The sequence below is a fragment of the Streptopelia decaocto genome (assembly GCF_964273445.1).
Source record: "Streptopelia decaocto genome assembly, chromosome: 1".
NCBI classification, from domain to species: Eukaryota; Metazoa; Chordata; class Aves; order Columbiformes; family Columbidae; genus Streptopelia; species Streptopelia decaocto.
In genome coordinates, this window is record NC_138663.1 from 26,874,984 (window position 1) to 26,898,578 (window position 23,595).

The following is a 23,595-nucleotide window of genomic DNA, read 5'->3' on the forward strand; positions in this document are numbered from 1 at the left end:
TACATTGTTTATTTTGTTATTTTGGGCAGCCTTTTTAGCTGGCCATTAATAAGTTTTTTGGGGCTGGGATAACTGATGACATGGAGAATGACCTGACAGGTCTTACTGATGATAAGCCGGAAGATTTCTGGAAATTTAACATTGCTTGAAGATTTTGACATCAGAAACTTTACACTTCTAACACTGATTGTCAAAGACTTTGAAAATCAGCTTGTGATTACATGCCTAATTCAATATCTATCATTATGTTTTCCTTTTTTTCCTAATAAATTTACTACGATAAATTCAAAATAGGCACAGATTTAAGATTCATTTCATTAAATTATTTTTTTTAGGGACCAGCCTCTGCTTACTCTGCATTTCGCATTACAAATAGAGTCAATATTCCATCACCAGTGTCTGCTAGGCAGGTACAGACTTATTTCAGTTTCCACTCATCTCAGTTTAAATGCAGCTTAAGGTATTTGGTATAGTCTGCAAATACCTAAATAGTGGGCAATGAGTTGCTTCTTTCTGCAGTAATACAATCCTCAGGAACTTGGACACTAGGTTTTGTTTACTGTCTAAAAGGAGCTTTGGCTAAATGTTCACTCTGATGGTTCTGACAGCGTGTGAACACATGCACCTTTCATGAATAACTCATGGGTTTGAGTTTCTGAGCACGTTCCAAGTCAACTGTTTAGTAAGATCTGCAGTGAGGGCTGAGGGTATTCTCTTGGGTGACGAAAGCAATATAGAGCTGGCAGTCAGATTCCCAGGTTTGATGCAGAGACTTTACATAAATGTATTTGATTAAATGTATTTATTGACTTGAGAGATGTTTGGGATATTAAGAAGCTAAAGCAAGCTTAATAGCCATCTTCAAGTACTGTTAACGCTTCAACTTCATTCTCTAATCCTTTATCTGCACTGCATGTCATTCGTGACACTGCATGATAGTTGCATATAAAGAATAATGGCACTTGCACCCTTTTCTTTAGAGATTGGTAGGTGCCATTCATTACAGATGCTAGGGCATCTTAGCTGGTATTTCATAGGCAACAGAGCCAACAAAACTTGTTATTTTACTAAGGAAATAAGCCTTATTTCTTTGTTCTCTCACTTCTTTTTTCACTCTACTTCCCACTGTCAGCCTCACAGTTCAGTTCTCTGCCTTCTGCTGTCTTTTTCATTCATTGCACTCATCTTTGGAGATGCATGTGTAAGAATTTCATTTAGGAGTCTAACTACATATTGGTATGACTCTTTAATGCAGCAAATGAACAAGTAAATAATACAGTTCTTACCTTTGCAGAACTGTCTAGAAATCCTTTGTAGCCATGGTGGACTAGAGGCTGAGAGAAAAGATAAGTGTAATCGAACATTGCATGATGTTGCCACTGATGATTGCAAACATCTCCTAGAAAACTTAAGTAAGTAAATGCCATCAGCACTATATAAAATTGTTTGTAGTTAGAAGCTTGTGGGACAAAAATCAGAACTATTAAAAGGGTAGTTGTCACTTCTTTGGCGCCACAAAATTAGGTTTTCTTAACCTAGCAAGTTTCTATTCTCCAAATTTTGCAAAAGCATATGATAAAATTTTGTTGGAGATTATTAAATGAGTAATATCTTTATTTTAAAAACATTTGAAAAGACAGTATATATTTTACACGTGCAAACATCCGTATTCTCTTAAAATTCTAAATTTAATGTTAGTAATTACTTTTTCCAAAGCTATTATCGCAATCTTACCTTCTCTTGCAATTCTTGCAGAAAAATTACTTTGTGGTGGATACCTGTCAAATTTCCTCAGGCTGAGACAATCATCTAGTCACATCTGAATCTCTTTTAAGAGCATAGCTTTATTTGTCACTTGTTTATTGTTGAGAGGATTCTTTACTTTATTCTTCAAAAAAAGTCTTAGAGACAAGATCAAACAACTTCTTTTTTCCAATGTCAATAACTTTTGTCAGAAGATTGTTCTGCTGAAACCTGTCACCTTCTTCCTTCTCTGTAACTTTTCTCAAAATTCAGTAGGGCAGGATGACCTGTGTATTTCTTGAGTTAGAACTTAGTCCATTCACTCACAAGTTCTGTGTTTTCTATTTCTCTGTATGGTCAGAAGTGTCGTCTTTGTAGATTTGTATGCTTGGTATTTTTTTCACTTTTTGTGTTGTGGGATGTAGGGCTGTGGGCAGCCAATGTCACTGATTATCAACAAAATAGGGCAGCTTTCTGTGTGCTGCTTCTGATTTTCCTCTTCAGCTATTATAATGTCTAGGTTCTTACCATTTTACTGTAGACGCAGAGAGGAACACAATTCACTTTCTATTAGAAACTCCTATGTGGTCTACTTCTTTTATCAGAAGCCAGTTTCTCACAGCTGAACTTGTAGCCTCTTAAATTGATGCCTGTGTTGTTTTCATCAGTCCTAGTACCCTGTTTCTCAGGCTTATCATGAATCCACCTGCTTTTATCAGGTGGAAACCTTTGGACTCCGTTTCTCTTCTCTTTCATTTTTTAAGCCTGTAGTTAACATGATCATAATTAGCTTTTCCCTCCCCCCCCCCCATGATATCTGGTATGTGGCAGCTTGGAAACATTATTTTTCCATCTGGGTATATGCCTCAACAAGCCAAGACTGCATTTTGGGTAAGCTGTGTGTTTGCCACCTACTACCTTCCTGGCAGTCCAGTGAGGTTTCCACGGTGAGGAATTACATGGATGTAGGACAGGAGGATGTGCTCCAACAGGTCAGAGAGGCTGGGGGCCAGGATTACCAGCTATGCTGTAGGGGTCACATGCACTGAAATTTAGGTGTAAACTGTACCTCTGTCCTAGGGGCCTGTTTCTTTGTAGAGAACTCTCTGCATTTCTTACAGACATCACTCATTTCCCTGAGGTCCAGCCATCAGAAGGGCAAGCCTGTGATGCATTTCTCACATCCCACATCTGAAGGATGCCTTTGGGTCATCTTTTCCCTATGGTAGTCTAGTGGGTTTATATCAGAGCTTTTCTGACATCAAAAAAACTTTGTTAGTTTGTATCAGCTGAAGATTTGGCTTCTGAATTCAAAAGCAAAACTAAGATCATGTTACAAGATTTCATAATAAGTTGATATCTTTTTTTTTTTAATTTGAGGTGTGATTTCTGAAAGGTATTGTTTTGGCATTAAAGTTAGAAGATAGTTTCATTTTCAGTTTTAGTCATCTAAATGATCCATGTACACTGCGGCTGCTTCTCTCAAGTTGTATTCCGTTTTTCAAAGAGCAAGATTTAAAATGCCTTCATTAAATTAATTTTGTTTCTAGAACGTGCATGTTAAATTTCCTGCTTTCTTTTTTAAATATCTTGTCAATTCGTTCTATCACAAATCAAATATACACTTTCAAGTGAACGTTCTATCTTAGCTTTTAATTAAAAGACATTTGGCTCAGCTGTGTGTTCTATTTGTGCACTAGTGCCAGAAAATTCCTTTCTGTATTGATAATAAAAGTATGCACAACCACAATAAGCTGAAATGTTGAGGCACTACCTACAGTCTGTCTTAATTTGTAAGAAATTAGTCTGTAAAGAAGTAGTAAAATATTAAATAAGTTTTGTCTTGCTTCTCATTATTTAAGCATAATAATACTGATTTTTTTTATAATGTAAAAAAAGGTAGATACCTTGATATTTATTTTTCATCACTGCCCTGATTTTGTGATAGTGATCTGTGCTGCCCTTTAACATTTGTTTTTCTGTAGCAGGAGTTATTTTGCAGATTTCCTTTGCAATATTAGATGACATTGGTCTTGAATAATAGGATTTTTTTAATTGAGTTTTACCATTTTTTTTCATTTTTGGTTTTCTGTTTTTCAACAGATGCTCTTAATGTACCTGTAAGGATTTCAGTCAGTGGTATTGAACCGGCCCATTGCAGTACTGAGGAATTTGATACAGAAAACACAATATGTGCTTTAAATATCCGCAAACAGACATCATGGGATGATTTTTCAAAAGCAGTGAGTCAGGCAGTGACAAACCATTTCCAAGCAATCGCTTCTGATGGATGGAGGAGCCTAGAAGACCTGTCATTTAGTAGTGCTGCAGAATCCAACATTGGCCTCAGTGCAAGCAGTATATTATCTGTCAAACTAGGTATCAATGCGGGTGTAATAAGAAAAGCAAAAATTGAGGATTTTCTTGCATTTGTGAAATCTTGTGAGACAAAAGTATGTTTGGATTCCTGGTTCTTTTAAAGTTTCTATGAAACTTTGAACGGTACTGGCATGAATGCATTCTTTAATTTTAGCTGTGTGTATGGTACAATTCATTAAGCACTTAAAGATCACCTCAGGGACCGTGAGGTCCTACGTTAATTAGTCCTTTACTTGAATTAGTATTCCAGAGGAGGGATGTGTGTTACAGGTGAAATGAAATAAGTCAAAGCAAAGACCACACTATGGCTTTGCAGTACATCCAGAATGTACAGTAAATCCAGACTGTAAATCATGAGCACTACTTCTGTTTTATGTAACTTCACTTATCAAGGTAAAACAGAAAAAACTTTGAAAAGGTGAGAAATTAGCCAAAATCTGGTAGCAGTAGTAGTAACAGTTGCATAGGATACTGATAATGTACTGAAGACGTGCTGCATATCCCCTTCCCCCCCCCATCTGCCCATCACCCCCAAAACACCCTATTCACATTAGACTTGGCAATTATCTTGTTTTGCTTTGTGTGTAAAGATGTAAAGACAGGCTAGCCATTAAACTTATGTATTAATTGGCAGAAAGCGCTCGTATCCTCTGTCATGTAGCAAATACTAGTATGATTTAGTACTTGGGACTGGTTTGTTTGTCAAATTTGTCAGTGTATGCACATAATCTTTGAAAACAACTGAATACGCTTGAGCGTAAGACACTTATCTTGATACAGGGAATATCTCTTTTATTTTTTCTTTTTAACAGGAAACATTCCGTGGTCAACAGGTCAGAATTTTCCCCAGCCACCATGGGACTTTTTGAAGAAGAACAGAGCTGAGCATATCACAGTGTTTTTGTTTGGTAACTTTCATTTTGCAATTTTCAGTCTTGAATGTTAAGACACTCCATATGAAATACGTAATTTGAGAGTAATTTGCTACTGGTTTTGTTCTTCAGCATTGCTTGATCCTCAGAAATATCATATCAAATTAATCACAGAATCATGGAATACCAGGTTGGAAGGGACCTCAAGGATCATCTGGTCCAACCTTTCTTGGCAAAAGCACGATCTAGACAAGATGGCCCAGCACCCTGTCCAGCTGAATCTTAAAGTGTCCAATGTTGGGGAATCTACCACTTCCAATGGCTGACTTTTCTCACTGTAAAAAATTTCCCTCTTGTGCCTGGTTGGATTCTACCCAGTAGTAACTTGTACCCATTACCCCTCCTCTTTTCCATGTGACTCATTGTAAAATGGGACTCTCCATCTTTTTTGTAACCACCCTTTAAATACTGGAGCATGGTGATAAGGTCTCCCCTAAGCCTTCTTGTCTCAAGGCTGAACAAGCCCAGTTCTCTCAGCCTTTCCTCATATGGCAGCTTCTCAGTCCGTTTATCATCTTTGTGGCCCTTCTCTGGACCCTCTCCGGCCTGTTCACACCTTTTTTGCATAATGGAGACCAAAACTGAACCACGTGTGGCCCCAGCTGGGTAGATCCCAGCCTGTGCTGCACTCTTGGATTATGTTTTCCCAGGTGCAAGACGTTACATTTGTCTTTGTTGACAAGGTTCATAAGGTTCTTGTTAGCCCACTCTTCCAGCCTGTCCAGGTCTTCCTGGTGGGTGGACCTCCCTTCTGAAGTGTCCACTTTCCCCAGTCAGTTTGGTGTCACCAGCAAAGTTAATCAGGGTACACTCGATCCCCTCATCCAGATCACTTACGAAGATGTTAAACAGTGTTGGGCCAAATAGCAATCTCTGGGAGCCTTCACTCGTGCCAGTTTAAAAAGGAGCCATTTACCAGCACCCTCTGGGTATGGCCTGTCAGCCAGTTCCCCACCCATCCCAGAGACCACTCGTCTGGACCGCAGCTCATCAGTTTCCCTAGGAGGAGGCTGTGGGAAACCATATCAAAAGCCTTGGAGAAATCCAGGTAGACAATGTCCTCCTCTTGCCCCACATCAACTGAGCGGGTTACTTTACTGTAGAAGGTGATCAAGTTTGTCAAGCACGACTTGCCCTGGTGAATCCATGTTGGCTTTTCCCAATCACATGCTTCATTTAACCTGTGACAGCCACCAGGACAGTTCATTCCATGACTTTCCCAAGGACTTAAGTAAAAGCGATGGGTATATAGTTTCCTGGATCCTCCCTTAACACCTTCTTAATTAATTGTTTAACTAGAATAGATTTTAAAAGGTCTGCTACATTTAGAAACTATGCTGGCACATAAAAGCCCTACTATTAATACCTTTTTCACTTATATAGAAGCATCCATTTTACTTATGTCATGGATACCTGTGAATCGATGTTGCTAGATAAATGTGTTTCTTTTCTTCACCGTTTTGATTTGTATAGCCTGTAAATTTTGGAGATCACTGTAGAACACTGCATGAAAAACACGTGTATCCATCATACATGCTTATAAGCAGAAGAGATTTAGAAAAGTTATTTGTGTATCTCTTTTTTAAAGGACCTCAAGAAGGCTGCCTAAACAGTGTGACTTATGCATCTATGATCCATCTTCAGACTCTTCAGAATTACCTCCGCCTGGTAAGTACTAAACTAGCTTCTCTCTGCATTTATACATGAAAATACTTCTGTAATAGTGTTGACTGAATAATATTTATCTTCTACTTTGTGGAAGAAGGTCAAGAATTCTAAAAACTGAAATGGGATGAAAGGTATTACTCTCAAATAAAGTTCCCCCTAAGTCTTACCTCAGTAAGTTCAGTCACCTGAGGGCATTAACTTTCTTCTTTAAATAGCTGCCATCCGAGTGACTGAAGTGCTTAAGAAAATATTTTAAAAGCTCTATATCTTACTTCTTCCCAAAGTTATTTCATTCTACTTTTTGAGGGGAAAGTAAATTAGAATAACATTCATGTAAGCAGTTATTTGAGACTTGAATTCTATTGTTAGCTTATATATATAATCTCCTGTAGCTCTTACAATTTATTTAATACCTCAAAATATAAGGCTAATTGGCTAGTATGACTTAATTTTCATAGATCATTTGTTTTAACATTGCTAATCAAATCAGAATTAGTTTAAAATCCACACAATTTCTGCTGTGTCCTTGGATAGTACTTTATGTTGTTAGAAGAACAGTTATATGCCATAAGTTTCTGTTGTATTCAACAAAATCGCACAGTGATGTGAGTGTACTCCCTTACTGACTTTTTAGAGATTAAGCAATTTTACAGATGAAATCATTTTTATTCTACCATATTGATAAATTATCCCATTTCAACTACAAAGAAAATCTTTAGTCTAAGTCCTTAAGTTAACAGTGACTTAAACTGTGCTTTGACGATTTTAATATCATTCTGGTTTATCTATTTTAATTCAAAATCAATAAAAGATTTGTGACTCTTGAATTCATCCTTCCTACATGAATTTTTCAACTTTTAATGATTTTTATAATGGCAAAACACCTTTTCCTGTAGTTTTACAAATTAGAATATAGGTTTATCACTATATTTCCAAGGTGTCATATGCAAATATTGCATATTTTGAAACTAGTATACTAAGGATTATCAGCTTATTATTGTCTGTTAGGTGCTGATTGTCTCATCTAGGGAATAAAAAATCCAAGTCTATGAACTATCATGAATAATCTATTGTCTCTCTGTAGGTTGAACAATATCGTAATGTCATTTTCCATGGTCCAGAAGGAAGTTTGCAAGACTATATAGCATATCAGATAGCGGCCTGCCTGAAGGTATTAACACAAACATATAAAGTAAATTCGTTCATAAATTAGAGTTTGCACTATTTCACCAAATCTATAAATTTTCAACACAGCAAAAGCAAGTGACTGCAGGATCCTCATGTGAAATCATTAAAGTTGAAGTGGATGCTGGTTTCTCCAAGGAGCAGCTTGCAGAACTGTTCATCAGTAGTGGTAAGGTTATTTCGGTAGGACTGATTTTGGTAATTTGTAGGAAAAAATTCAATGATACGAAGTAAAGAAATACATTAAAACATTTTGCATAGTGGGTCCATGTTTGAACAGAACCCATAGTTTTCCAGATGCTTGGAGAATAATGAAAAGATTCTAAATTGAGGTAGCACTAAGTGTAACAGTCCAACAGGGAGCTCTGTCAAAAGTTTGTTCTATATGAGTAAAATCAATAGTTCTTAATATTTTTTTCTGTCTCATTCCTTTTTTCCTTTGTTTGTGAGCCTTTAAAAGTTGATTGCTATGGTTCAGATCTACTGAATCAGAATGAAAGTCTATTGTTGCGCTATTGTAACTGCTCTAATATTTGTTTGTTTTTTTTTTTTTTTTTAAAAAAAGAGACGGTATGAGAAGGGAAGCTATAATTATTACCTTTCTGGGAAAAAAGGAGCAGTGAAAGAATTCTTAAAAAGTCAGACCACTTTTATGCTCACCTATCTGTGAATCTCAGCCAAATTTTGTCACCCAAGTAGACAGATATTAGTGTGTGCGTTCTGACCTATTACTACACGACAACATTGAATTTCTGTTAAAATGAACAATTTTCGTGTATGTGAATAGTTACATGTAGATTATATACCTATTCCTTGGTTGCTCCACAGTGAAGTATTCTCAGAGTGGTCAGCACCTGTGTAAATTCACGGTGAATAACTGGTAAGAGTGAAAAAAGGGAAGTAGCCAAAGATGAATGACAATGAAAATGGGCAAATTACGTATGGAAGCAGAACAATGGGGGTGCATAGGTCAGTCAGAAATAGGAATGAAAACGTAAAAAAAGAACAAATAGAATAGTGCTAGAAGTGAAGGTAAAAGCATTGTTTCGTGTGGAGGGCTTTTTCATGGGCAGGTTGTGCTGCATTTTGTCTGTACTCATGCATTCTAACTCTGATTTATTTTCTTTTGCTATAGTATTAACTATACAGTCATAATATAGTATATAATATTAATATATTAAATAATATAGCAATAGTATATAATATATCTCATCTCATACATACCGTAATAGAAGAGCCTGAAGAGTGATATGATGCTTCTTTTTCTTTGATACTGTTCAAATTAATTTTGGCTCAAATACAGTTTTACTGTCTGCAAGTAGTTCTTGGATATTTAGCTGCCTTCACCCCTTTGCAGCTTTCTACTATTTTTTTCCCGATTCTATTTTATGAGTGTTTAATTATTCATGGGTTCTGCTGGGGTTTTTTTGACAAAAACTAGCAATACAGTTTGAATCTGACCTTGGTAACACATGTCATTTTCATCCAAAAATACTGGGCTTTTTTATTATTACAGCTTATGGATCTTAACTTTACTTCTCACTCAACGTGGTCATTCACATTAAAAAGAAACATGATAAATCTCATTGCTGCTTGGAATAACCTTGCATTTCAGGAGCTATGATTTTCACATTTCACCTTCTGTATTGAAAGAGGTTTGGGCTTTAGGCATTTGAAATTGTTCCGGTTTCAGTTGTACCAATGCAACGCTTCTGGCTGTATCTTCATGTGCTTCATGAAGCTTTGAGACCATCAGCTCCTCTACCTTCTTCCCTCTCAGCGTGGGCAGACCAGAAACACCAAGAGGAATTTCAGTTTCATAAGAAGTCGTTTTATGCAAGCAAACTCAAATTAGTAACTTTTTAATAGAAAAACTACAATTCAGTGAATGAGACTGAATGCTGTCTTCTACCTGCCATGCCTGTGCAGTGTGGACCTGTCCTTCACATGTGCTTTCATCCTGCAGCTTTCATGGGCATTCTTGCTTGCAACAAACTCTGTGCAGTCCCCTCTGATTACGTTTGTGCTCGTGCACAAAAGCAGAGCCGTCCCGTGGGCTTGTCCTACGGTGTGCAGGGCTCATTCTGATTGTTGGCATGCTTCCTGGGGTAACTTCAGCCTGTGTCTCTTTTTCCTCCCAGGAAATCTTGGTCACAGTTTTGAGGACAGCTTGTGCCAGGGATTCTTCCCACATGTCATTCTGAGTGCCGGCACATTGCTGGGAGAGAAGAAGAGGCCATTTAGTCAGAAGTCAGCTAGGCTTTGGTGTTTCACCTGCAGGGGATAAAACCATTTGTAGTCTGATTTGTTGACTAGCCAGTGTCCCTTAGAAAAGCTGCTTCTGGATTCTTTACTCTTTGTCAGCAACATACTTTTATTAATAGTCTGTGTTTGTGTTCAGCCTTTCGTTTTTCTGCCCGCTTCTTGCTCCATTGTTCTGCTACATCTCCTCTCTTAGGAGAGCACTGTCCTCTCCAAATGGTTCCACCAGGCACAGAGGAAGTACCTGTCCTCCCTGCCATCCAGCCATATCCTCTTAGTAAAACAGGGCAGTAATATTCAGGAAACTGCAGATAAATAGCAGTCATCAGCTACAGTCAGTCTCTAAGTTTTGCCCTATTACTCACCATTTTCTTGATGACCATCTTTAGTACCACCTTCAAGAAGTTCTGAAACAATGCAGGGCACAATATGGTCAAGACAAGTGTTTTATTTAGTATTTGTATTACAAAAGCATTCACCTGGGACACATAGTGTTACAGGAACACTTCCCAAAGCTATCTCTCTTTTAGGCAACAAGATGTTAAAATCAAGAAAAAATAAAGGAAAATATCTAAAATTTGAAAAAATGAGATATCTTTGTATTTGATTTTAGTGCCTATTAGGTTCAGCTGCTGCTTTTTGTGCCTCAAACTAGCTCTGATTATTCGGGTGATTCTGAAAGATATTGAAGGAAGTTCTGAACAGAGGATAGTAGCAAACAAATAGACAAGCTCACAGAATGATTAAGCTTCTTATAAACATAGAATGCTCTGAATTATTTTATCACTACATGGTATAAAGAGTACATGTTAAAAGTTTAAGATGTATTACAGCAGATGAAGGAAATGTTTCCAGAGATCTTTGCTATCTTTTCTGTTGTATTTATTTTCAATGTGCTTAAATCCTTCCTATCTATGAAGATCCCATTATAGCCATTCCAGGAATTAATTGTAATAATAACTTTCTATGTTTGTTCTTATTGTACAGGATGATACTTTTTCCATTGTTTGATTTTATGCTTCCAGTTTTGAACATATTTACAGAAGCAGACTGTATAATAAGTTAAAAGGCAAAAAAATAACGAAAAAAATCCTTTGTTGCATTAGTAGAAGTAAAAGCTGTATACATAAATAAAAGTCAATTTTCATAAGTAGACATTAATGGGATTTTTATATTTCAGCTTGTCTGGTCCCAGTTAAACAGCCTCCTGTAAGCAAGACAACCATTGTGATTTTAGAAAATCTGGAGAGAGCTTCTTTATCTGAACTGCTGGGAGATTTTCTGGCACCTCTTGAGAATCGGAGTTCAGAAAATCCTTGCACTATTCAGAGAGGTATTTAAAGAATGTGGGATGGATGGTTTTGCTACAGTACAGTTATATTATAATACATGACAAATGGGGAACTTAGAAGAGGAAAGCGTAATTTGTCAGTTTTTATATTTTAATGCAAGTAGTTTTTCTTAACCAAATATAGCATCTTTTAAAGCTGATTTAGATGGGGTGGGTTTTTTGGGTTGTGTGTTATGTTGGTTTTTTTTTCTTTCCAATTATGTCACTGCTTCTTGCTTTTATATGAAATTATGTCAAAGCTTTGAGTATTTCAGTAAAATTCTTTATGGTTCGTTTTTAGCAAATGGAGTTTCTGGTGCCTTTTACTTCCATGAGAACTGCTTTTTACTGGGGACAATCGCCAAGTGTCATCTTCATGGCTCTGACCTGCTGGTGCAGCAGCATTTCCGTTGGGTTCAGCTTAGGTGGGATGGGGAACCAATGCACGGCTTGCTTCAAAAGTTTTTAAGAAGAAAAGTTATAAACAAGGTAAGAATTTGAATTGGCTTCAGCAAGTTTGTTTGTTACTGGGTCCGTGAAATATGTACAATGGTAATGTCAAAATTTGAGCAGGTAACAAAGTTGTTTCAAGAAAAAAAACATTCATTTCTAGGAAGATACAAGCTGTGCATCTATAGGTGTTGTGCTTGGCCTCATATAGGAAGGTGCATTGTCATGGCTGATTAGCGTAAACACACAGGTTGGCTGCAAATAATGATACTGTGGATATTTGCTTATCCATGGTATGAAAACATCCTTCAATAATTTTTTTCATCTTTTACATGAACATATTAGTAAAAACCTGTTCAGCAAATATAAAATCCCTTTCTTGAGGAATTTATTCTATACATCTAAAATAAGATAGTTGTACGTCCTGTGTGTGTTGTCTAAGTTTTAAGCAGCAAAAAGACTATTCATGATTTTCAAATCAAAGAGGAAAGAGGAGTGAAAATGTATCAGTAGGGAAGCTGTTTTGAGCCAACAGGCCTGCTGAAGCTGGAGCAAAAGTCCAAAAGAGAAAAAAGATGGGAAGTCTGTTTTAACATGAATAAATAAATGAAGGATGGGAAATTAAAAGAAAGATGTGGGCAAAAGCAGAATTGTGGAATTTTGAAAGTTATTTGGAAGAAAACCACTCCAGTGTGACAGCAATTATTGCAGACAGTCGTGCAGTGTTCGACATTGGGAGGGGGAGTTCAATCAAGGCAGCTGCAAAGGAAAATAATCTTGGCAGCAGAGTTCTGAACAGCCTTAAAAAGGGAGATTGTTCTATGAACAGGAAAAAATTCTCAGTAGTAAGGAGTCCTGGTCTGGGACAACAGAGCTACTGTCGATTCTGAGTGTTCAGCTGGATGTATCTTGGTTGTCCTTGGGGACGTCATCTCCTGTACCCTGTGCCACAGTTCTCATCTATAAAAGCTTACTGATTCAAAGAGATCCTAAAGAGGAAATCTGTGGTGACTGAACATTTCAGTTATGATAATGAGGAAATTTAGAAACACTCCTAGGTATTCCTTAATAGCAAGAACAGGAATACAGAATATTAAAAAAAAAATAATGTGAAATGTATCAAAGAAACTTTTCATAGATTACTATTCTTAGATTACTTTTTTCACATGCATAGTTACTTAGATGTACTTTTTTCTGCATGAAACATTTTTTCCCCATGTGTTTTACATGCTTGGGTCCCTACAGACATAGTAAGCTGGAACCATTATGTATGGTTGTCTGGCGGAGGGTATGAATGGTTTCCAGAATCCTTGCAAAGGACAGGGAGGGCAGCAATCGTCTGTAGACAAGGAGGTGAGTTGGTTGAAGCTGGTGTCTTGCAGGTACGCTACAGTGCTGGAAGGAGGTATAGGCCAGTGGACAGTGCAATGAAAGTATGTTGCAAAATTCTCCTCCATCCTCATGAGGAGAAAGATTGTATTCTCAAGCCAGGAGAATATCTAGCGATCTAAGCTCCTTTATAAAAGGACAGAAATACTTTGATCATAGATCATTCAAGATCAAAGGGAAGGACTGTCTTCAGTTGAACACAAGGCCAAGAAACACAGCAATGCAGGCAGTTGCAGAAGCAGTGGTATTCTGGCTTGTTCACAGACAAAGGCTGGATCAAACTTACTCTGCCGAACTGCTTTGGCTACCAGAACTTGCAGCACCATGTAACAGGTGTTATTTTCAGGCTGTTTTCTTTAGGCTTAAAAGCAATCCCTAGTCTTACAGGTTAGAGTTTAACAATGTAATAGCTTCCTACCTCTGACTGAAGTTGAACAGCATTTGGGTATTAATCTCATTAGTTTATTTTCTCTAAAGCACATATGCAGATGGTGGCTATTTGGAGCAAAAGGCCACGTGTCTTCCTGTATCTTCCCTGATTAAATAGTGAATAAAAAGGCCTAGTACATTTTTTTAAAAAATACATGCATGTGCCATATGCAAACTCAAATGCCAGTTGGTGCGGGGTTTAAAATAGCGAATTACAAAGTTAAAAGTAGAAGAAGGATTAATCTGTTACAAAAATCTAAGGAAAAATTATAGCACATTTACTGTTTGAACAACAGACTCTTTCAGAGATCCTTGCTCTGTATTTTGATACCTTGTTTGTGCCTTACCATTCATGTTTTCAGATTAAAAGCTCTTTTCCCCTAATTTAGAACTACTAGGGTACATGGGAACAGTTTAAATGGTTTCTACATTAACTTTATATAGTTTACCTGTAGACTCCACCAAGTAGCTCTGGCTTCAGTGCTGGCAAATACTCTCCCTAGTGCATCTTTTAATGCTTTCTTTAATTCAAACTGTTCCAGAGGATAATCCTAGGATTAGGATGATGAAGACTGTAATTTGGAGTGAGATGAGACAGAAGATTTTTCTGGCACCAAACAATTTGCCTTTAACAACATGTAAGTCCTAGAGGAAGACATCTTTCCTTCATTGCTACTAAATCTAAAATCAATATGGAAATCCACTGAGAATATGCCTGGATCAGGCATTCCTGTTCAGTGTGATTGTATGTCCTTTTATGTGCTTTATTTATATCAGTTACATTGTACAGGATATGGTAGGTATCTCTTGTAGTCCTCATCCTATACACCATAGAAAAAGCACAGCTGCCAAAATCGTATCTCAGTTTCCCACAGGAAAGTAGATGCATCACAAGTTCTTGATAATGAGATAGCTTTTGAAGTGTACTTCGGAAAATAAGTCTTAATACAAGACTTCAATATACTCCATAAAAACGTTTGACCAGTTTCTGATTGTTCCTGATTTTTGTAATAGCGGTATACCAGGGGAAAAAACAAACAATCAACCAACAAGCCGTCTTAAGGTTTCAAGGAAAGTGTTTGCAGTAGAGGTCTTATGTCATGTCAAATATCTTTTCTCTCTGCAGTTCAGAGGCAAAATGCCTCCTCCGTGTGATCCTGTGTGCAAGATCATAGACTGGATTCTTGCTGTGTGGCACCAGCTGAACTCTTGCTTATCACGTCTAGGAGCACCTGAAGCACTTATGGGGCCGAAACATTTCTTCTCTTGTCCTGTGGTGCCAGGGCATAGCCAAGCGACAGTGAAGTAAGACTTCTGGTTTTGTTGACACCATTCAGTGCCAACTAGATACTTATTACAAATGTAGTAGTTCCTTTTCTCCCAAAACTCTTCTGACTCAGCAACCTTGAAAGTATTTTAACAGAAGTTATTGAAAGCTTTAAACTTTTGTTTAATATTTAATTACTAGAAGGGCAATTCTGAAGGACACAAGTAGGAACTGGGTGTCTAACACTGATTGAAAGTCAGTCTTGTTGTGATCTTTCAGTTGTTTTCTGACACAGAGGTTGCGAAATATTACTTGCACCAGAACAGCTAATACTGCTCAACCCTTTAAAGGTTTTGTTCTTCATTTCAAGACAGCACTGTAAAGAAAGCCGTTCATTAGTGAACAGACCGAAATAAGATTCAAGAATTCTAAGCTTGAAAAGTTGGTAAAGTTTCCTTTTGAAACTTTAAAGTTTCCTTTATATGATGGAAATATGGAGAATTTCTTACTCTTTTGAATATCTGGTATCATTTTTAAACATACATGCAATGAAATGTTAGAAGCGTTAGCATAGTAAATAAGGCAGGTGTATACATTTAGCTATACACATGGTTAGATGTCCAGTAACATTAAAGAAGAATAATGAAAATTATGTCTTTTCTTGCATACAATTGCATGAACGTCTGCTCGCATTCCAACTTCTCTGCAATTGCTAGAAACTGATACAAGAAATCATCAGAGAATTTTGAAATATATTACTTTCATGCTAAGGTCTTGCTTGGCTGTATTAGAAAGGTAATAAGCCCCTAGTTAAGATTCAAAACTTATTCATAATTCATATAATAACATTAGTTTCTGGAGATACGACGTTACTTTTCTCACCCTGCCTCGTAGCATTCTCCTGAACTGCCACTTCTGTTCCCTCTCTGACTTCTCTCTTGTACTGTTTTCTGCTGACCCGTCTTCCAGGGTCCTTTGCTTAGCGTGTGCACTGCCTTTCTCATCTTCTGTTCTCTCTGCAGATCTTGATACATTTTGCTTGTTCATTTTCATTTTTTTTCCTAAAAGTACAGATTATCTAATATCCAGAGTAACTATAAAAGTCTAAATGTGGATGTAGCATTGACTTGAAATTTTGTGGGTGCTGTGAAATTAAAAAAGATTAAAGTATACCATGCATCTATCCCCTGTCTCCCTCTTTAATCATGTCCTCTGAAGTGTCTTAATAATTTATTTATTGCAATGACATTAGTAGAGGACAGAGAAACTATTCTTTAGATACCTTAATTATGCATTTCTGAATTTGGATTTCTCCTAAGTGTAACTTTGACTGGATTCATGATGCTCGATTTTGAGCACAACCCCAAAATGTCTTTTGCCATCTGGCTCCTCATTTTACTGTCATTTTTGTCCACTAATAACAAAAAGCACAGCTTCAGTGAGCATTTACTGGATGCTTTTAGATTAGCAGCACGATGGCTAACAGTGTGGCCATAGAACTAGCAATAAACAGATTTAATTAGCAGCTCACTGTTTGCTGTTATTTGCATCTGATTAACCCCTCCTGTCCTCTTGCCCCTTCTCTCCCCTGTGCTGTTCTGCTGCTTTTTGCGTTTGTTAAAGCTTCGCTGCGTCAGTGCAGTTCATTAAGACATCACACAGATATCAACAAAGCAGGTTTGTTCTGGGCTCAGTGTTAGCACGAGGCAAGTGGTGGATGCAGGTGGCTGAGAAGGCAGAGGGAAGAAGTGACAGGAAATTTTTCCTGCTGTTCCATGTTGCTTCACATGCTTTAGAGAGTAGAGTGAATAAATAAGGAAGATTTTAGCTACATTTTTTTCTTGGTTTTGATATGATGAATTAAAGATGATGTTCCAACAGTAAAGAGTTTTGCTTTGTAGCCGTTTCTCAGGGGCAGGGAGGTACTCTACCTTTCCAAAGTATCATATATATCAAAGAACTGGGGACTTGATCAAGATGAGCACAAATGAAAAGCAAATGTGAGACTGAATTTAAACACCAGATTGGAATTTTATTGAGAGAGGATGGCATTGTTCAGCCCATCAATTGCTAACTGTTAGATTAGAATGGGCATAATTAATTTTATCTCTGCAGTGTAAATTTCTTAACATTTATACTACCAATATTGCAAAGTATCTAAAGCTTACAAAGGCAGAAATCAAGAGATAGAGTTCATTATTACTAAATGAAAGCAATTGTTTCTTTAGGCAGCTTACTCAGCCAGCAGAACCAGACTGTGTCTATATGGAATAGTAACTACAATATTATGCTAAGGAAGCTTCAAGGAACATTTCCAATATGCATTTTGCATTTTATTTTAACAACTGTACCAATTATTTTTCGAAGTAATGTAACTTTTATCAGGCTTGTAGCGGCACTTTGTAGCATGGTTATGTATCATAAAATCTCAATCTTATGCTGCGTAACCAACCAAAAGTACATCTACCAAATGATTCATGCATTCTAACTTAAAAAAAATAAAAAGCCTGCATTTTCTTTTTAACCATCAAAAAAAATAATCATAATCTTTTGGTTAATAAGATGGCTTCTGTGTATCAAAAGATCCAAGAAAATGGTTCATTTCAGTCAGACAGAATTTTTCTGAATGGGTTTCTGCAAGCCTGAAACACAGCATCATAGCCCATCATTTCCTGCAGACCTTTAATATAAACCCTCTGACTCTCAATATTACCATCTTCCTCCCATAAGAGGGTGTGGGTATAGGGGAAAAAAAGAGTTGGATTTGATCTAAAAAAAATTGTCTCACTGTCTGTTATAGATGTGAGCTGAGCCTTAAGCCTGAAACTCCAAGCCTTTATCCCTTGAGTACTATAAGCTGTGACAAATAGCATTTATTTATTTCCTAATACAAATTTTTCACTTCTCTGCTGAAACAATGTAATATTTGTCTCCTAGAAAAGCGAAAGTCTGACTAGAACCATGTCTCTTTGAATCAATTTTTTTTAATCAGACCCAGTCTCTAAACCAGACAATCTGGAATATCCACAGCATCCTGGCAACACAATCCACCACAGATCAAATAAACAAAAGGAGGGTGAGAGCAAGGCAGCTGTACGAATAGGAAGGTCTTGTAAGCTGGACAGGTTTGGAAATGGAAGAATACTGGAAAGGCTGCAATCATAACCAAATACCTCCTTTTTCCCACCCTGGCAGCAAACAGGCTCTGAGTGAACACCTGCAGGCTTGGAAACTTCTCCAGGCACTGGTGTCGTGGTTTAAGCCCAGCTGCTGACCCAGCCCCACGCAGCCTCTCACCCACTGCCCTCCGGTGGGATGGGGGTGAATCAGAAGAGTAAAAGTGAGAAAACTTGTGGGTTGAGATAAAGACAGTTTAATAGGTAAAGCAAAAGCTGCACACGCAAGTAAAGCAAACCAAGGAATTCATTCACTGTTATCCCATGGGCAGGCAGGTGTTCAGCCATCTCCAGGACAGCAGGGCACCATCACACATGATGGGTACTTGGGAAGACAAACGCCAACACTCTGAATGTCCCCCAAAATATATACTGGTATGGAATATTCCTTTGGTCAGTTTGGGTCAGCTGCCCTGGCAGTGTCCCCTCCCAACTTCTTATGGACCTGGAACAGCATGAGAAACTGAAAAGTCCTTGACTACTTAGCAACAACCAAAACATCAGTGTATTATCAACATTATTCTCATTCTAAATCCAAAACATGGCACTATACCAGCTACTGGGAAGAAAATTAACTCTATCCCAGCCAAAACCAGGACAACCAGCAAAGCTGAAGGAGGATTTGTTTGTATATACATGAACATACATCTTTCTGGGATGTTCTTTCTTTAAGCCTTAAAATGAAAAGGATGTTTTATAGTCCTACTGAAAGAAGAAAAGCATCAGGTAGTAAATAGTTTGCCTAAGCAACCTGAAGAATGTTAGGTCAAATAATTTAATATAAAACAAACAAACCCTACTCGAAATAAAATCAGTTCCTCTGTGAAATCGGGTACAATTGGAAGTCCAAAATATATGTGCTTCTTGAAAGTGAAAAATCTGAAATGTTAAGCGAAGTATAAAATCTTGAGTTTTGATAATTGGCTCTGAAGTTAAGGTATCGTTCATGTCCCTACAGGTGGATGTCCAAGTTATGGAATGCTGTGATAGCTCCCAGAGTTCAAGAGGCAATACTCTCCAGGGCTTCTGTGAAAAGACCGTCTGTGCCAGGGCAAACAACAGCCAAAAAAAATCCTAGCCAAGGTCAACAGGCTGTGGTTAAAGCTGCTCTCAGTATCTTGCTAAATAAAGCTGTTTTGCATGGCTGTCCTCTACCCAGAACAGGTAACAGTGAACAGTCTGAAAAGCAAGTAGTTGTACATTGCTAGTGTGGGGCTTTTAAGCGTTTGATTGTGTGCCGAAACAATGTAATATTAAAAACTTCCATAAAACATAACTGTAGTTATGATGGGAGATGAGCAGTTAAAAGCATTTACAGTCACTAAACTAAGTAGTTGTATGGGGTAGTCAAATTGCAAGTCAATGATTCTTAACATTGTTCTATTTTTGTTTCAGAGCTAGATAATTATATAGCAGATTTTAAGGGAGGAAATTTTCCTTTATCCGTGGTTTCAAGCTACAAAAATTGTAGTAAGAAAAGAGGTGAGAATGCTTCTTGGAGAAAAGTGAGCACGAGTCCTCGCAAGAAGTCAGGCCATTTATCCTCTCAGTCGTGGAACAAGCAGGAGACAAATACTGAAGGTAAAGCTTTCTATTTTCCATTCTGAAAGAAGGTGTGAGGGTTTAAACTGTGTAGACACAAATCTAACTTTTCTTCTACATCATTAATTTAAAATTCTCAAATAAATGACACTAGTATTTATGTTTACCAGTAAAAAATTGTTTACTTTCTTCCCAAAAATTTTATTTCTTCCTAATTATAACTTATGTTTATCTGTTATTTACAGTATACCTACTTTGGGGAGCTTTTTTAATGTACTTAATAGCTTCACTACAGTAGTTTCTGTTGTCTGAATCCAAGTAAAAATAAATGACTGCATGCATCATCAGGTCATGCATCCCTCGTTCAGTCTTATTAGATAAATTGAGTAAAATAATCTAGAAGTCCTGTAATGGAAGGAAGAGATCTTTAGTTTTAAATTGAAGATTTTTTTTGTTTGATATTCTCTTTAATTGCGAAAGAAAATTGTAAAATATCCTGTGTCATCACAGATACGGTAAAGTTTTCAAGAAGTTTCCACACAGTCTTCACTATGCTGCTTGATAAAGAAGGCTTTCTGTGGCTGGGTCTCTGCACGTGTATAAATGTGAAAGTTACATTAGTAGCGGACGCTTTTGAAATGTCTTTCCACCTCAAGATGATAAGCCACCTAACAAACAGTTGGGCTCGATGGTCCTTGTGGGTCCCTTCCAACTCAGGACATTCTAAGCAGTTTGCTACACAAGGATAACATCTGGATATGTGCAGACCCCAACGTATCATTCTTCTAAAAGCATAACCAAATACAGTATCAAACAGGAAAACTTCTGGAGTACAAAACCCAATGACTTATTTTTACTTTCAGAAAACGAAGGTAATTTGGTGAGAGAGAAGAGTTAGGAAGGGATTTAGAAAGAAAGAGGCTTCCCCACACACACACACTTTAGAAACAGTAAGATTCTAACCTCAATTACCTCATATATAAAAGACTGAAATACTTGATGTCTCGTACTTTGTAATGTTAACTTGAGCTTTTTGTTTCTTCAGCTGTATTTGCAAAGAATTCTGCTGTGCTGAACCGCAGCTGTAATGTCCTGATTTTGCTTGCTAGTTCTCTAAATTGTGAACTTATCTAATCCCGTTAAGAGGATTTAAGAAATCAAATGAACATAACCTGAAGTAGGACGGTTAATACTATATCTTGTACCTGAGAATGTTCTTGGAGTTAATACCTATGAATATAAGTAAAAAATGGGATGGTGTATTTAATTTTAGCAGCCTTCTGTTTTCGACTGTCAGAATCAAATATTGTTCCTGATTCCAAGTATAGGGATAAGTTGTTTGATTTTACTTAACTGAAGCAAACTTAAATCTTTTCCTGTTGACAAGTGATTTCTCTTTGAGAGAGCTAGTGAGGGCGGCTCTGGTGCCTCCACTGAAACCTCACGTTCTGGCTTCCAGGGCAGCCTGGGCAACTCCTGCCTCATTTGCCATGTCAGCAGTTCCATGTGGCCCCAGTGCTACTCTGAGCAGTTTCAAGGGGTGTATTCTGATCTTCAACAGACTCTATTGATATAAATAGCCAGCAAACGGGAACACATTTTCCCTGTTTATCACAGATTTTGGAATGAAGAATCAATGCATGTGATAACACGCTCATAACTCCATCTTTCTTTTATGCAGGTATAAAACCTAAGACTATGTTGCAAACAAATTGTAAGAAAAGAGCTTCTCTCGCCACGAAGTAAGTGTTCATCACTCAGCAAACAATGAAGATGACAAAATTGTGTTGTAAAACAGCACATTATAGTGAATAGATGAAGAGTTTGTATTTGGTAATGTTTTGGTTCTACCTCTGTAGAAAGGAATCCTTTTTCATTTTCATCTCTGAGAGAAAATAAAATCTATGTACTTCAGTATAATTTTAGAATCCATTTCTGTAGTTCAAACCTTGCAGCACTCCACAGAATAGTCTGTGACTTAAGAATATTATGTAACACTTAATCTGCCATGAAAAAGCAACTCTATGCTCTTTTCACCTGGCATTATATTTTAAAAACTCCTCTGGCTCTTTCAGCTTGCTGAATGGCAATTCAAAATGGTACAGTATGTGCACTTTAGTCTACATTATACAGTGTTTCTCTAAGAAAGTGCATGATTTAGCCAGAGGGAGCTGCATTTGAGACTGTACTTTGGTCTGAAACCTTGATTCTACCATATCCACAGGCACAGAGAGTGCAGAATACTTATGCTTCCAGTATGACAGGGTTTTTTTAAGTGTTTGGAGTTAAGTCCAGAAAGGAGAGTAGAATAAATTGATTGCTCTGTTTTATAAAGAGGAGAATCTTTCAAGCTAGTGGGCAGAAGAATCCTCTCTTAGAATTTCAGAATGGAGAGAATAATTTGAATAGAAAAAAGATCTATTATGTTATAACAACTATTGACAACTATTGCTGCCACTAAATTAGGTATTATTTTCTTCCTGTTTGTGGTAGTAAAGGTCACTTGAAAAGAAATTACTATTTTCCAGGTGTGTATAATATTTATTTTTAAATTCTATATCATTGCTTAATTTTAATTGCCCTCTCACTTGTTTGGGTGGGGGGGTGTTTGTTTTTAAACAGATCTTCAGAGAAGGATCAATTGAAAACATTAAATCTGGAGCAGAGGCTGTCCCTTGGTTCAGATGATGAAGTAGATCTTGTGCAGGAACTTCAAAGTATGTGTTCCAGCAAATCCGAGCCTGATATAAGCAAGGTAAACACAAGGTTTTTAAATAATTTACTTCATTACCATATGCAGTTGTTGCCTACGTGCTTAAAATAAATTTTTAATTTACAAGCACTGCTTGAACTGAAGAAAATTATTAAATTATTTGGGAAGAAGCCAAAGTCAACTTATAAATTATACATTTGAGGGTAAGTATTCTAGTTTAATATACATTATTTTAAATTACACCTTCACTAATTTTTCTTGTAGAGATTTTTGCAGTGGAGGCTGAATTTATAAGTTCATAAGTGCTAGAGACAACAGCCTTGTCTGCATTGTTGTTCCCTGTGTTACCTTTCATGCTATCATTGCTTCCACTGGGAGAATGGTTTGTAGTATTAAAGACATAGAAAGTTTTTCCTAATATGCATTGCACGTTTGGTTTGTTTAATGAAATCCCATCAGCCTTCACAAAACGGGCTCAAAGCTCCTCTGCTGTGCAGGCAAAATTCAGTTTTGCTGCCCCAAGCGAGAAATAATGGATTGGCCTACTTCTTTTTCTTTGACAGTGGCAGAGGAGGGCGAAGGAGACTTGTGAGGCTCAGGGGCCTGGCGCTGAGCTCTGTGCTGGAGAGGGATTTGGGCGCTTATGGGAGGCTGGTTCGAGCGGGGAGTGGGGCTGTGGAGCTCTCCTTTTCCTTTCTACACCAAGAGATGTCAAACACATTTTCACCGGGGGCCACATCGGCCTCGCGGTTGCTTTCAAAGGGCCGAATGTAATTTTAGGACTGTTTAAATGTAACTACTCTCACATTTATCCAGTCCTAAAATTACTTTTGGCCCTTTGAAAGCAACCGCGAGGCCGATGTGGACCCCAGTGAAAACGTGTTTGACACCCTGACCTACACTGAAAGCATCCAGTTCTCCCTGTAGCTGTAGCTATTTATTCTTTTCCTTCTTTCCATGTGGCCCAGCTGAAGCAGATGGCTGTGAGAGCAGGCTGTGTTCACACCAGAGCAGCTGGGCTGTATTTTTTGAAACACAGAGAGTCAGTCTTAGGTGATTGTCCACTTAGGCTGCGCACTGACACCCTCTGGGATCAACCTGAACAGCAGTTCCATTCCTTTTGCTTTATT

The 23,595-nt window shown here is 37.5% G+C and overlaps 1 protein-coding gene across 1 annotated transcript in view; it reads left to right on the top strand.

Moving 5' to 3' along the window:
- CTTNBP2 (cortactin binding protein 2) overlaps positions 1-23,595 on the top strand; it is an 89,281-nt gene that overhangs the window by 61,087 nt on the left and 4,599 nt on the right. The window contains 13 exon segments of the mRNA XM_082055405.1: positions 1,295-1,412; positions 3,847-4,122; positions 4,935-5,030; positions 6,643-6,722; positions 7,807-7,893; positions 7,977-8,076; positions 11,350-11,502; positions 11,801-11,988; positions 14,894-15,072; positions 19,169-19,374; positions 19,606-19,791; positions 21,434-21,494; positions 22,375-22,507. Coding sequence (XP_081911531.1) covers positions 1,295-1,412; positions 3,847-4,122; positions 4,935-5,030; positions 6,643-6,722; positions 7,807-7,893; positions 7,977-8,076; positions 11,350-11,502; positions 11,801-11,988; positions 14,894-15,072; positions 19,169-19,374; positions 19,606-19,791; positions 21,434-21,494; positions 22,375-22,507 — 1,863 coding nt within the window.